This window comes from Epinephelus moara, chromosome 2 (genome assembly GCF_006386435.1).
Source record: "Epinephelus moara isolate mb chromosome 2, YSFRI_EMoa_1.0, whole genome shotgun sequence".
In the NCBI taxonomy this organism is placed as follows: Eukaryota; Metazoa; Chordata; class Actinopteri; order Perciformes; family Serranidae; genus Epinephelus; species Epinephelus moara.
This window is the reverse complement of record NC_065507.1, coordinates 14,027,148-14,040,912: the sequence shown is the minus strand read 5'-3', so window position 1 is coordinate 14,040,912 and position 13,765 is coordinate 14,027,148. Positions and strand designations below refer to the sequence as shown.

General features: G+C 42.8%; 1 protein-coding gene across 12 annotated transcripts in view; it reads right to left on the bottom strand.

Moving 5' to 3' along the window:
- Positions 1-7,375, bottom strand: part of mecom (MDS1 and EVI1 complex locus) — a 144,174-nt gene extending 136,799 nt beyond the window's left edge. For 6 of the 12 annotated variants that reach the window (XM_050070051.1, XM_050070089.1, XM_050070060.1 and 3 more), the window contains exon 1: positions 6,952-7,374. In XM_050070051.1, the coding sequence (XP_049926008.1) occupies positions 6,952-6,988 (37 nt within the window). In that variant the 5' untranslated portion in view covers positions 6,989-7,374. Of the gene's footprint in view, positions 1-6,951 lie in introns of all 12 variants that reach the window. The other 6 variants (XM_050070067.1, XM_050070098.1, XM_050070106.1 and 3 more) reach the window with 2 other exon arrangements.
- Positions 7,376-13,765: the final 6,390 nt, after the last annotated feature.

The following is a 13,765-nucleotide window of genomic DNA, read 5'->3' as shown; positions in this document are numbered from 1 at the left end:
ATGATTTCCTCAGTCAGATCACTGGGTGAGGAGCACCTCTTTGATTCCTGGCTCATTGTAGTGTATCTGACCCTGGAGGTCGCAGAGTGGAAAGAAGTGGATGTGTCACCACTAAGCTCTTCTCCGTGTTAGAATAATATTTCTATGGTGCATTTAGGATGCTAACGCTAATCAAAACAGGACATCCTGAGGAGGGCTGTGCTCTCTCTTCCCTGGCCCCGCTCGCCGACCGCTTTATGTTTTTGTGTTTGTGGAGGAGCGACAATCCCAGGAAGCCACGAGAAGGGTTCATCAAAGCTCCGAGCGGGGGGCCCCGGCTGCAGGATCGTTGGAATGCGGCGTGGAAAGGAATCTCTACTGTCCTATTGTTCCCTTGTTTCCTCGGTCTCATCACACGCCGGCACGTCCAGTTCACTTACAGGTAAGAAGCGCTAATCAACCCTGCATTCCTTTCCACGGCCGCATTCTTTCCTCTGGTGCGACCCTGGCTGACCAGCAACGCTTGTGCACACACAGAAGGTGCACGACTCATGCAGACACATGTATACGCAGAGGGGAAGTCATCAAGACAGATCTCTGAGGACAGGGACGAGGTGTTTCCTTTTCTCAGACAAGGGATTGGAAGTGGAACAGGGGGGTGAACATTGGTGGTGCATGCCTCACTAACAGTGGGAAGACGATCCAAATCCCAAAAACTGTGTCCAGGTAACTTAATCATTCGTCCAGAAAAAATAAGAGCTGGGAAAGACGATGAAAAGATTTGGTTCACCTAGCTTTTTTATTTGAGTGTCCTCTGTGTAAAAATGTGAGTGCTGTGATAACTAAACCACCCATTAAAAAAACAAAACTCTAAGTTTATCAACCATAACCTCGCCTTTCATAAAGAATTCACAGCGTGTCATGACTCTTCCTCTGTGTGTCTCTCACTGTAACCATCACCGTTTCAGCACTGCAACACAGGCGAGACAGCGGCTATCAGATCCAATCAGGTGAATGTGGTGCAGCGCAAACTTCATCAGGAAGGCCGCAGCTTTGATCACATCTCCCACCCTCATCTCTCCCGTCCTGCGGGGGTGAGAGGTCACCGCTTAATGAGCTTCAGCGTGGAGAGTGGGGGGCTTGTTGTGGCAGAGATGAAAGGTGTACAGGAATCACACACACATAGCGCGCAAACACATAAACGTACACACCTGACTACTCTGCTGTGTCCTGTCCTCCCTTTTCAGCTACAGACGGGCATGACCCGATGCCCTGTTTCGCCCCTGTTAATCACAAATGACTTTCCTCCTCTCCCTCCCTCCCTCCCTCCCTCCCTCCCTCACTCCTTCCATCCCTTGGGCCAGCCTGCTCCACCCAGGGAGATCCCCGAGCAGTGCTGGAACACACTGTTATCGCCACATTCACAAAGCGATTGTTGGGTAATTCCTGTTTATAGCTATGTGCTCTCTCCAGTATGTAAGTGTAAGAAAAAAAAGCACTGTTCTCTCTGTCAACCCTCAGTGACAGTGATTAAAAACAATGTCCACAAGCAAACACTTCAGCATACCTGCCAGTACAAAGATATTTACCATTCATTTAAAAGAACTTTGGTGAGTTTAAGGGTCATAAAATGTGGGATGGAATTGGTAAATATATATCCTGTACCCCCTCGTTCCTATTTGGGATCACTGGGTGAGGTATAAAAAAAGTAAAATGATCACACCGCAGCCTGTAAACTGACAAACATAACATCATGTCTGGAGTAAAGTGCAGCACACAAAGATTGGCAGCTTGAATAAAGTCACATCAAACCTCTTGTTTAGTCTTTCTCCTCATAAAAGCACTCAACAATGTAGTAAAGTGACTTCGGGTAGTTAGCTGATGTGAGACATGAGGCCAGAGTGTCGGGCCCTGTTCCTACCACCTGCTTCAGGTAATTGATTGGAGTATAAAATGATTGAGTTTCTTTAATTAGCTAACAGACATCTCTTCTCAAAGCGCGCCAAGGAGTGCTAGCTTCACACCGCCTCATTAATAGTCCGGGCGAGGCGCACCATCAGCAATCTGCTCACATTATAACTCCTCAGACATCATAACGACACAAATCAGTTTGATGTCTGAGTAAACTTTTCAACTCAGCAAAATGCCATTTATCTCGGACCAATTTGTGATGAGAAAATGGCGGCGTGTCACACGTTTGACGACTTCGCTGTGCACTCTGCCGAGCACCTTTGTTTTGTGCATATGCACTAAAACTTGCACGTACACACTCGGCTCGTCCAAATAAGCACATACACACATGCTCGCCTCCCCTCAAAACACACACACACAAGCACAATCTATAAAAATATGCTTAGCTTGGGACTGCTCTGTTGATAATGACCTCAGCCTTGGCACCGTACTGGGCCAGACCAGACTGCCGACAGACTGGAGGCTTTTGTGTGGACTCCCTATCTCTAACTCCATGACCTTTAGGGGGAAGAAGAAAGCAGAAATGCTTTTTTTTTTTTATTTAGAAGGGGTAAGGCTCGCTCATTGTTCTGTGTTGGTACGGTTTCCCTGTGGTAAACACACAGCGGTTCCCAGGCTTGACATGTTGCTGCACAACACCCTCCCACCCTCCCTCCCTTCATGCATCCCTTGGTGTTCCCACACTGCCCTGTCTGGGTCGCTGCACCGTTCCACCCCCCCAACAACAACACACACCACCATCAACATACAAACACTACTGCACACTTCTTCACCTGCCACCAGGGCAGCATTCAAAATCTAATACTTGTCTGTGAGCTTTAATGCGTTAGGAAACTCTCCACATATATGATGGACTGTGGCGCAGGACAGCAGGGAATGCAGCTGGAAAAAGAGGGAGCAGAGACGGGAGAGAAGCCCCTGGGGCAGGGCCGCTGTGTCAGGGCCTGAGAGGGGACCCGTGACAAGGCCTGGAAGCTCCCTAGCTGCTCGGGACAGGGGCCATCTTTCAAGCGGGTGACAACAGTGCATAAACAAACCACTAACCTCATCAGCTCTCTGTTTACAGCCCTGCGACCAAGTCCTGGACGACTCATTAACATCAGAGACCTTCCAAAAAAAGAGCCATTTTCTGAGAGGGGGGGGGGGGGGGACGCTTCTACCATCGTCGGAGAGGAGGAAAGTGGACGACATGTCAGACAGATGGGGGCGTTGATAGATGAGAGCGCCTGGGTCATAGACAACCTGCCCCCCTGCTACCCCAAACACACACATTTGTACCTCAAAACACAACTAATACACCCACAAAGGCTGTGTATGCGTGTGTGTGAGCATATGTGATATGCTTTACACCTGGGTTGACAAGCATTCAGCAGCTTTGCTATTACAAGCAACGCTGCTACTTGTTCATAAACGTACTTGCTCGCTGTTTTACCCCTCTGTAGGCTGATCACATAATTGTTACACATCCATGACTCTGAAGTGGGAAATGCTCGCCTTTCTAAAGCACCTGACGGGAAGAGTTGACACCTATTCACACAAGTATTTCCTGGGACTTGAAGCTTAAGTGGGCATTTCACACACAGACTTTCACCTAAACTCAAAATAATTAGTGGCTAGTACATTAAGGCCTTAAAATAAATGACTGGAAGATTTAAATAAGAAACAAGATGAAGGTGTAAAATAATCTGTTCCCTCCCTCATTATAAACCAACTATTTTTTGGGATTATTTCACTTAATTGATCTGCACTATTTTGGTTTTAGGATGTGCCTCACACCACAGACTGATGCATTAGTAGGTTAATAATTGATATGAATTCACTCTGGTGCAACTTGATAAAAAAAAAATAAAAATAAAAACAGGAAAAGACAAATATGTTAATTTATTTGCATAAGAAAACAAGTTCAAGCAACAATTAACACTTAAGCCAGAGAGGAGGAACCTCCGCCGTGGGCCCCACTGATTCTTGACCCAGTCCATTACTGAAGGAGATATGGGACATTTGTATACGGAGCTTTGGCACCAAGCGGAGCGCAGGCAAAGAGCACCGCTCCGGGACAACAAGGGCTGTTTAATGGGGTCTCTATTTCACTTTCCTCGCGCCGGCCCGCTCCCTCTCACCTTTTAAATGGGCCGATCTATTAACCGTTTTAATGAGCTCCGCCAGACAAACGCGAGATGCATGGCCCATTGCACAATGTGAGGAGGACGACGCGCTCCTCAGCTGCAGAGAGGAGAGAGGCGCTGACAGACGCGGAGACACCGAGGCGCGCGAGGCCTTTCTCTCTCTCTCTGCCTCTCTCCATGGCACGCACACACGCACGCACATCTTCTCGCGTGCCAATCAGGGGGAGGCATTGTGTCATATTTCCATCTAAAAAGGTGATAGATGCCACATTTTTTAGGGACAGGCGGGTCAGTGAGTGATGACTGACCAAATATTGTGGTGAATGTGAAAAATGATTATCAAGTGCACAAGTGTGTGCCTTGGGACCCAAACTGGATTTGAATGCTCCATTGCCACTTGTTAAGCTTCCAAATAATTTTCATGGAACTTTTCCTTCAGGTCAATATTTTTTTTAATGCGTTAAAAGCAAAGGAATTAAAGTTTTACATGGTTACATATGTGTGATTAATCGTCATCGTAATTATTCCTAACAAATTATCAAAGACCTCTAAACACATAATAATCAAGAGGGGTTTTTATTGAGACACAAATATGCTAAGTGGACCTTTAATTAGGCCTACACCGAGCTAGTTTAGATCATCACCCCCCCTCCACCCTTCTCCATCTTTCCGTATAGCCCACAGTTCACCGCGGGGTGCGGCCTGCGCGCCTTGGCTATACTTAGTTGGGAAGCAAAAGCGAGTTTTTGTGGCGCACCGCATTACATCTGGACGCGCGGACTAATCAGTCAACCTCCATCAATCACTCTTACGTTTACCACCTCTCCATCACCTCCTCTATTACATCCACCCCTCCTTTTTTTAAAAAAAAAAAATCACACGGCTGTTCTGCTAAAGGAGGGCCCCCGTACATGCCCGTTTTAACACGACTTCTCCGGACAGGCGGGAGGCACACACTGAACGCATTTACCAGCAGAGCTCTTATGAGGGGTCTGGGAATTTAAATATTCACTGTTGACACTGTGCAGACCTGGCTGGGGGCCAGAGCGGGCCCGCTCCTCCGGGGACCCCTGAACATTCCCCCCATTCTGACTGGAGAGGTAGAAATCTTCGTCTTGCATCTCCGAAATAATAATCGTTAAATACAGGAGGAATTATCCCTCCTGTATTTAAATATCTTTGATTATTTGCACGTACACGTTGATGCAGTTGATGCTTGGTACTGTGTGCTTTTCTTTGCAGCTATAAAAACTCTACTCAAAACAAAGTTTGGTGTTGCACAGCAAAGAGACCCAGAGGGCCGCTGCAAAGAAAATCAAATGCTTTCTTTCCTGTTGATGATGATGATGATGAGGACTGTACGTGAGCGCGCGCACGCCTGAGCACACACCTATATCCTTATTGTGTCACAGTATTTTCTAAACCTTCCATAGAATCCTGATAGTTAGTTTAAATACACTTCGGGAATTCTGTATAAGTCTTAAATTAATTAGATAGTAACTTAATTTTTAGTGAGCACATGCAGCAGCGTCGCCATGCTCACTGGCGTCAACCGTCCAAATCGTGTTAGATATATTGTGCAGCTTTATTTAGTCGTGCTTGTATGCAAAAATACAGGTATGCTCTACATGCAAAATGGGATGTAAACACTGCTTACTTAACTGACTGAAACTCATGAAAACCTTAACGTCTTTTCCTGCAAACGCTACACAATATCGCAGGCCTGCTCCAGCACACTGTTGCCTTCCTACTTTTGACCTCCTTGCAATTTCTCCCAAAGAAATCTGCAATTCTCGATTAATGGTGTGCGTTTTACAGTGAGAGTATCTGCAATTAAAAGTCAATGTTAGAGTTGGAGTCAAAACTCAAATGTATAAGGCAAAGCAGCACAGGCATTTGCGCAAAACACTAATGAAAAATATATATCTATAACAGCTTGATGAACACAGCTTTAGGAAGAGGGAAAAAAACAGAAAGTGATTCTTGATAATTTATTGGAGCAAATCAATGCATGAATAGCCATATCAATCATCTCCCTGCATTAATTCTCATTGCTGATTGGGTCCGAGTAATTAAATCGATTTAATGACAAGAGTGTTTCGAGATTACACTTAATTTAATCAGACTCACTGAATATTTTAAGTTATTTTTTATCCTAAATGAATTTGCTAACAGCCTCAGTGCTGCAGTAATCAAATCACATGGAGGGTAAAGTCTGGAAAATAACATTCCTGTATCAAAAGAATTAAAACATCAAAAATTGGATTTTTGGATTTAACAATCAAGGCACACTATGCATTAATAAGAGCTCGGAACACACACACACACACACACACACACACACACACACACACACGCAAACAGAGTTACAAACAAGACCCCCTTCCCTGAGACATTTACCATCCTGTCTAAATCCTCCTGTCTTCCTTATTTCTCTGCATCAACCTGCCTTTTTTCCAAAGTTGCTCCCCGCAAACTGAAGTGACCAGCAGCCCCACAGCAGCAGCAGCACTGTGCAGCAATTGCAACACAGCTGCCGATGCACGGGACATTTTAAGCTACAATACACAACATTACACTACAGCGCCCACTACATGCAACGAGCAATTCCAAAACTGGAGCGGACGCCCTGCAGAAAGTTCCTCCATCGCTCCCTAAACTTTAAACTTTACGCTCTTCTTGTGACACCGCGGATTTTTGTTTCCCCATCGCGACAGTGTCATCGTAGTGTCACTCTTTACAGGTTGAACTTGAGGATTCTGCTGAAACCGTCACAGAAACTCTTGATAAACGCAGTGATAGCAGCGACAGTCTATAGGTATATAAGATGGCATGTTTGAAAAGGAAGAAAAAAAGAAAGGGATGTTGCACCTACTCGTGGCCAGTTTCCGTGCCCTGCCTTTGGACCTCATGGTGCCAGTCTCTCGGCGTGGGTTTGTTTGGATTTTTTCTTGGATCTCTTTTTTTTTTCTCCTCCTTTTTGTTTTTTCTCGGGCTCCTTTTTCTCTGGGTTTCTCAATCCAAACGCGCTATCTCTCCAGCATTGTCAGTCTGGACACCTTCGCACATGCGCACAGCCCCGAGATCTGCCGGCAGCAAGTGCCAGGAAAAGTTTGGGGACGATTTATCACTTTGATATTAAAACCTGAGCTGGTGCAGAGATGGTGTGAATCGCGGACATCTCCTTTCGTGTCAGAGTTGCAAAGATCACTGAGGGAGAGAATGCGGGGCACACTGCAAAAAATGTCCAAAACGGTTGCTGGAGCAGATTCGGTCGCGTTGTTTATCTAACACGTGAGGAAACTTTGTAATTGAGATGCGACCTGTGCTGTTTTGACTTGTGTCAGGACTTATCTGCAAATAAGATCTATTTACCTAACACAGTGCATGAAAATAAACAGAATTAGCCTTATTTAAAAACTCTTTAAGCAAGTTAAAAACAAGTTACAGTAAAACAAATAAAAGAAAGAGGTGTTAAATCTTTATAAAGGCGAAAAAAGTTAAGAATGCGCACCAAATGAAACCCTTTCATGAGATGGATATTTTTTGCAGCGCACCCAGCACCCCGGATCCACAGAGCGCCTGGGACATTAATTATAACGATCCTTATTCTCAATCCTTACTGCACCTTTTCTCTTTACATGAAGCCACATTAATCAATGTTCACTTAAATTACCAATGCTGGATATAGTCATTAAAGGTTTTATATATTTTAATTGTGTTTTTGACCATTATACCGAGCACTGGAAAATGAATGAAAAACTTCCCCTCCCCTCCCTCCTTCCCTCCCTCTCTCCCGCTTGGGCACCCGACTGACAGCTCTAATATGAGAGTGCCCAGGTTTTCTCTCCCCCTCTCTCTCCCCTCTTTGTGCTGACAATTATTAATATGTTAAGTGCTCGGTATTAATTCCTGTTTGAGACGTTTCTGTTGCGCTGCGTAAATTTCATCACTTGGTAATTGCTTGAAGGCTCGAAAAGAAAAAGATGTTTTCACTTGATTTCACTTGGAAGGAGAAGGGGGCTTTATCAAGAAAGAAAAGAAAGAGTTTTTGTCCAAACCTTCATCTCAGTGGGTGGAATAATGTTTGGATCGACTTCTTTTTTTTTTTTTTGCTCTGGATTTAAAGAAAAAAGGCCACACTCATAAATGCATGCCATCCAGGCACTAAAAGTCAATAAAATCACTGCATGTCTGCTGTTATCACATAAACATTTTATAGAGGCATATTTAGATCCTGAGTCATATATCAGCACCATAGAGCACCAGCCAGATACCAAAACAGAAAATCATGATTTGTTGCCATTTCTATATTTTTTATACTACAAAAACGCTGGGAAAAAAACAGTGAAATTGCATCCACACACCATAAAGGTGTAGCCTATGTGTCCCCAAATGGAGCCTGCGTATAATTAAAGTAATTGGCAATTAATTAGATCCGCATGAGATCATGCTGACCCTGTGGATGAACTCTTAAATGGGTTGTGAACTCGAGCTATCGATTCAAAAACCGTGTGGAAACTGATTAAAGTCGTGACATCAAGCAACCAAAGCGTGCCATATGGTACCATCAACACAGATACACTCAAAACTCTGCACAGTTTGCAATTAGGGAAACCATACTGACCACAGTAATATATAGAGAGTGTGATGTATGCGCAACTGGGCAGAATGTATTCCATCCCACTCATTCATTAAATGCATTTTCTCGTCAAATTCGGATTTTTTGAAAAGTCCAAAAGCTAAAAAGACGCATCTCCATCCTTTATTTAAATGTCTGACTTAAGAGAGGTGAATACAGATACTTTATTGTGGTTGTACCTCGCTCTACCTCTACTGTAATGACATAAATGATGCTATTAAGTGGGTTGCGCCTACACATCGTGCCTGGGAAGGTGGCGGTGGCGCGCCGCGAGTACGCACTACACACACACACTCTCACACACTCACACACACAGTGAGAAAGAGAGAGGGAGAGCTTGAGGCGGCGAGCTCAATTAGCCTAAATGGAAACAGTTTTCATTCACCGCAATAACTCACTCTCCTCTCTCCCCTCTCCCCTCGTCTCCTCTCCCTTCCCGACCACTCTCTCGATACATATTTTATTATGATACGCTGAACCCGGTGGCAGGGCGGAGCGGCGCGCGGGTCCCCACAGCCCCGTGGATTGTAATTATTAGAAATTAATTGGGTTCGAGACCCCCGCGGTTGCAGGTATAAAAACCGAAAGACTGCCTCCACTGCTTTCCCTTTGCGTAAAATCCACACACACACAAACACCAGGTAACGAGACTAATTCAATATTGTTAAAAGCGGTGAAGCCTCATTGAAACATTGGGGTGATTTTTTTTTTACTGTATTACAGTAGTTGCGTGCTCAGCTGTTAAGGGGTTAAAAAAATAACATGGTCTGTATTGGGGGGCTGTCAAAGGCAGACTAAAAGTGAAAAGGCAGCCTCCGGCACAAGGAAATTACCAGCGCCCGCGTGACCTTTGAGCAAGGTAATCAATCAAGTGATCAACAGGGATATTTATCACTGCTTCGTCCAAGCAGAGCTCTGAGTGGAAACAAAATAATAATGATGGGAAATGAGAATATTGATATTCTGGGATAGCTTTGAATTATTAAAAACAGAAAAAATCTGCTCTTTTTGAAAGGTAAATAATAACAATAATAATAATAATAACAATGATCTAATACAATCTGATTTAAATAAGCAAAGCCAGACAGACATAAAATTATTAATAGCAAATTAAAAAAAGAGGCCACATTTCACCACAGTAGGCCCACACTTTCCTTCCTGCTTCAGGCTCCATATCACAGGCCTACTGAGTTCCTTCACCTATTTCCCACATCTCTCAGGCGAATATAATATTACAATTATCCCCATGCTATTCTTGCTTTTTGTTACAGTGTACTTGAACAGTCTGAAAAACCTGCAGCGATTTATTTGGCCCCAGTGCGTGCTGCCCCTGTGTGGAGAATTATCGACCCAATCAGACGCATTGAAAGCTTCCAATGAGCAGCTAATGCAATAAAATAATACTGTGGCGGAGGAAATTAATCCCTCTTCAGTGGGGAGAGTTGACACTGTGCAGGTAAAATACAAAGACAGTTTAAAGCAGACAATTAGAGTAAAAGAGGAGGTGTTTTTAACAAGCAAATTTTTTTCATTAGATGATTTTTTTTGTTGTTTTTCTGACAGAAAATAAATTTAAAAAATGTATAAAATCCTGTCTTACACGCCCGGTTAGTTTCAAGGTGAGGAGGTCTTTAAAAACCAAATTTAAAACTAAAAAAAAGACATTTAGGTTGAACACAGACACATTTATATATCATTTCATATTAAACCATGTTTTAAAAAAGCGTGAGGCTATGTAAAGAAAACTAGGCCCTGCTTGTACATAAAAATTGTAACGTTGAAAATGTTTCAATATAATTTTACGATTGTAATCCAATATCTATTCTGAACGAACATAATGTGTGTGGTCTTATAGCTCAGCTATATACATACAACAGATACTTGTACTATATTTCACTTATTTTTAAAGAAGAAATAATTATCCTATCAGAAAATACCAATGCATTTGTTTGGCAGAAATGTGTTGGTCGCACATCATAATAAAAACAGACAAATTTTTATTTATTTTTATTTTGAATCTAATTTAATTATTATTTTTTTCCCTGGGCGATTGAGTAAGACGACGGCAATTAATTGTAATTGACCAAAAATACACTAAAAAACTATTTAAACTAATTTTATCTGCATGTTTCAAAAATAATTAAACCATATAGGTCCCTTAACATGAAGCATCAACACCACAAACTGCGGTATGAGTCTGTATCAGCGCTTGTTCTGCTGCTGACTGCAGGAGGCTGAGTGAGAAGCACAGACGAGGTTGCTGTTGAGAATTCTTTATGCTATACCGCCCTCTAGTGGATGTTATCCTGTAGTGTTTGACAGCTATAGCTGCTGATGTGAGTTGTCATGCAGCATCCAAACGCCTATGTAAAATAAATAAAAGAATACCCCACATAGATAGATCCTTATGTCATGACTGTATGTAGGAAAAATGGCTCAGACTGACAGTGTGTGTCATCATTCACAGACTCAGTATGGATCAGGTGCATAAAGGTAAAAGCAGAAGGTGACATGTGACTGATTAACGAGCTGCCCCTGCTTGTACTGAAGTAAAGTGCATTTTAACAACCGCTTCTGAACTCAGTATCCAGCATGGGGAGACAGATTACGATGCGCTCCAGAGACAATTTGTGGAAGTAGTATTGATAGGGCTGGTGTTGCCCACGGACGTATTTATCTCTGAGGACTGTTTGATGAGAGGGTCTTACCTACACACACACACACACACCTAAAAGATACAGACTCATCCCCATCAATTCCAGCTGATGTTCCCCTTGCACATGTCCTGTCAACAGAGAGATGTGACAAGTAATCAATGAGACAGTCGATGGGGTTTATTTATCTGCGTTTCCAGTAACAGCAGACAGTGGAATCCTTGTCAAGTTCCCGGTTGCGGTGCAATTAAAGGAGCGTACAGATGGATGAGATGCTTATAGGACACAGAGAGTGAACCAGTCGATAACCTTGACAGTTGACTGCCTGCAGCTGACTGCTTGCGGCACGCTTCCTTTGAACTTGAAACAGACGGATAGAAATCAAAATAGCTTTGTATGAAAATTGTCAGTGTAGCTTTTGACTTTAGAGCCAATGATCAATACAAGTTTGTTTTTACAGAAGACATTTTGACGTGTCACAATATGAAAAGCACAGGTGTAAAATTAATCATGGCTGCTTCAGTTTCAGGGTCCTTATCCTCTGTGATATCGGACGATATAAATAAAACTGACTATTGTGCACGCTAGCTCACTGTCACACTCCAGTCTTCTCATTTCTCAGTCTATACATCATTGATCCCTGCCCTTGACTCCTCTGCCTCCTTCATCTTAGTCCCTTCAGCATGAGATGGTAGCGGAGGGGGCAAGAAGGAGACACGAGGAGAGAGGAGTCGAGGCAACAGGCATTTATCAAAATAAGATATCCTAAGATAGACCCTGTGTCCTCATATGGGGATATCACATTTTGGGTTTATTTACTTCTTTATACTTCATTCCACTTAATTTAGACCTGTTGTCCTTGTTCGTGGATTTTTTCTGTGCCATCTAGTGGTAGTGGAGCACAATACATTAATCAATGTAAAAACAAGAAAGCAGCCATCTCTGCCAAGTCAGTCTGCAGCTGATCCCGACTCAAAAGTGGACAAGGTCCAAAACCTGATCACATTTTATGGTTGAAACTTGTTTGTGATTAATAATGTTTGCCGTTTGATATGACAAAAGAATTGACCAATTTTAGCGACAGCAACAAACTAAGACACTCTTAATTAGGAAGTACTTGTTTGAGGACATTGGGACAATATTATCGCTGACAATGTTTAGTATTTAATACTTACTACTGATCCCAAATAGCTAGGAGATATTAACAATGCATACCAAACAAATGTTGTGGTCTCAGGAGGATAGAACGTGTGGCACAGCTGCATCATCAGCTGGGTGTCACGCCTCTTTTATACATCACACCTACTGAAAAGACTTCTGCAAAGGAAGCATCCGAGCAGCTTTACTCAAAGTTCCTCCGGCAAGCCTCCTCTCTCCTTAAAAAGCATTTTAGGAATTCAGACATCCTCCAAGATGGCGTGCTAAGATCAATTACCGTGTCACAGGTAGGAGGACAGAGGCGAGAGGAGACGAGGAGGCACAACATAGAGAAATGAGAGGCGCTGACTGTCATGTCTTACTGCAACACTTAAATAGAACACAGCCATGGTAAAAAATTATCAGTAACAGCTGTACATTTCTCACTATGACAAGCTCACAGTGAGAAATGTCATCTGTAAAAAATGACTTCTTCTACAATGTGAGGATTTGCTGCTTTTCTCTGTTTCATTTCATAATAAATGAAACAGCGACTGGTTTTAAACTGTTGGTTGGAAATAATCAACAAATTAAAAACACTACTTTGGACTTGAGAACATTGTGCCATTTTTTCACAACTTTCTCATGTTTAATGGACTATGTCATAAGTGAAAATAATCCATAGATGAAAGAATAGTGAAAATAATTGTCAGTTTTATTACCAATTGGCATCATAAATTCAGAGGTTTCACAAGATGCATGATAATATTTATCACTATCTCTGCAACTGAAGTCCTCAGAGATATCCTGTGTTCCCAGGGTCCTATGTCTCTTGATATAAACTACCATAAATTCTCTAATTGTAGGCAGGGCCTTTATTTACCTCAACTACAGGGGGTCTTTATTTGAAGCAGGCTTATATCAGAGAAAGACTGCATTTTTAAATTCACTCTTATATTGTTGAATTTGCTGAATTATTCATTCATTTATTTTCCATAACCACTTATCCTGGTACAAGGTCGCTTGTGTGCTGGAGCCTCTCCCAGCTGTCAGGTCACTGGACAGGTCAACAGACTATCACAGGGCTGACACATAGAGACTAGTGTTGTCACGATACCAAAATCTTTGTTTCGGTACCCATACCAATATGAATTTCGATACTTTTCGATACTCTTCGGTACTTTTCCTAAGGAAAAGTCCTTTTGGATACAAACCTTTAGAACAATAAATAGTAGGGGTGTAACGGTACCAAAAAA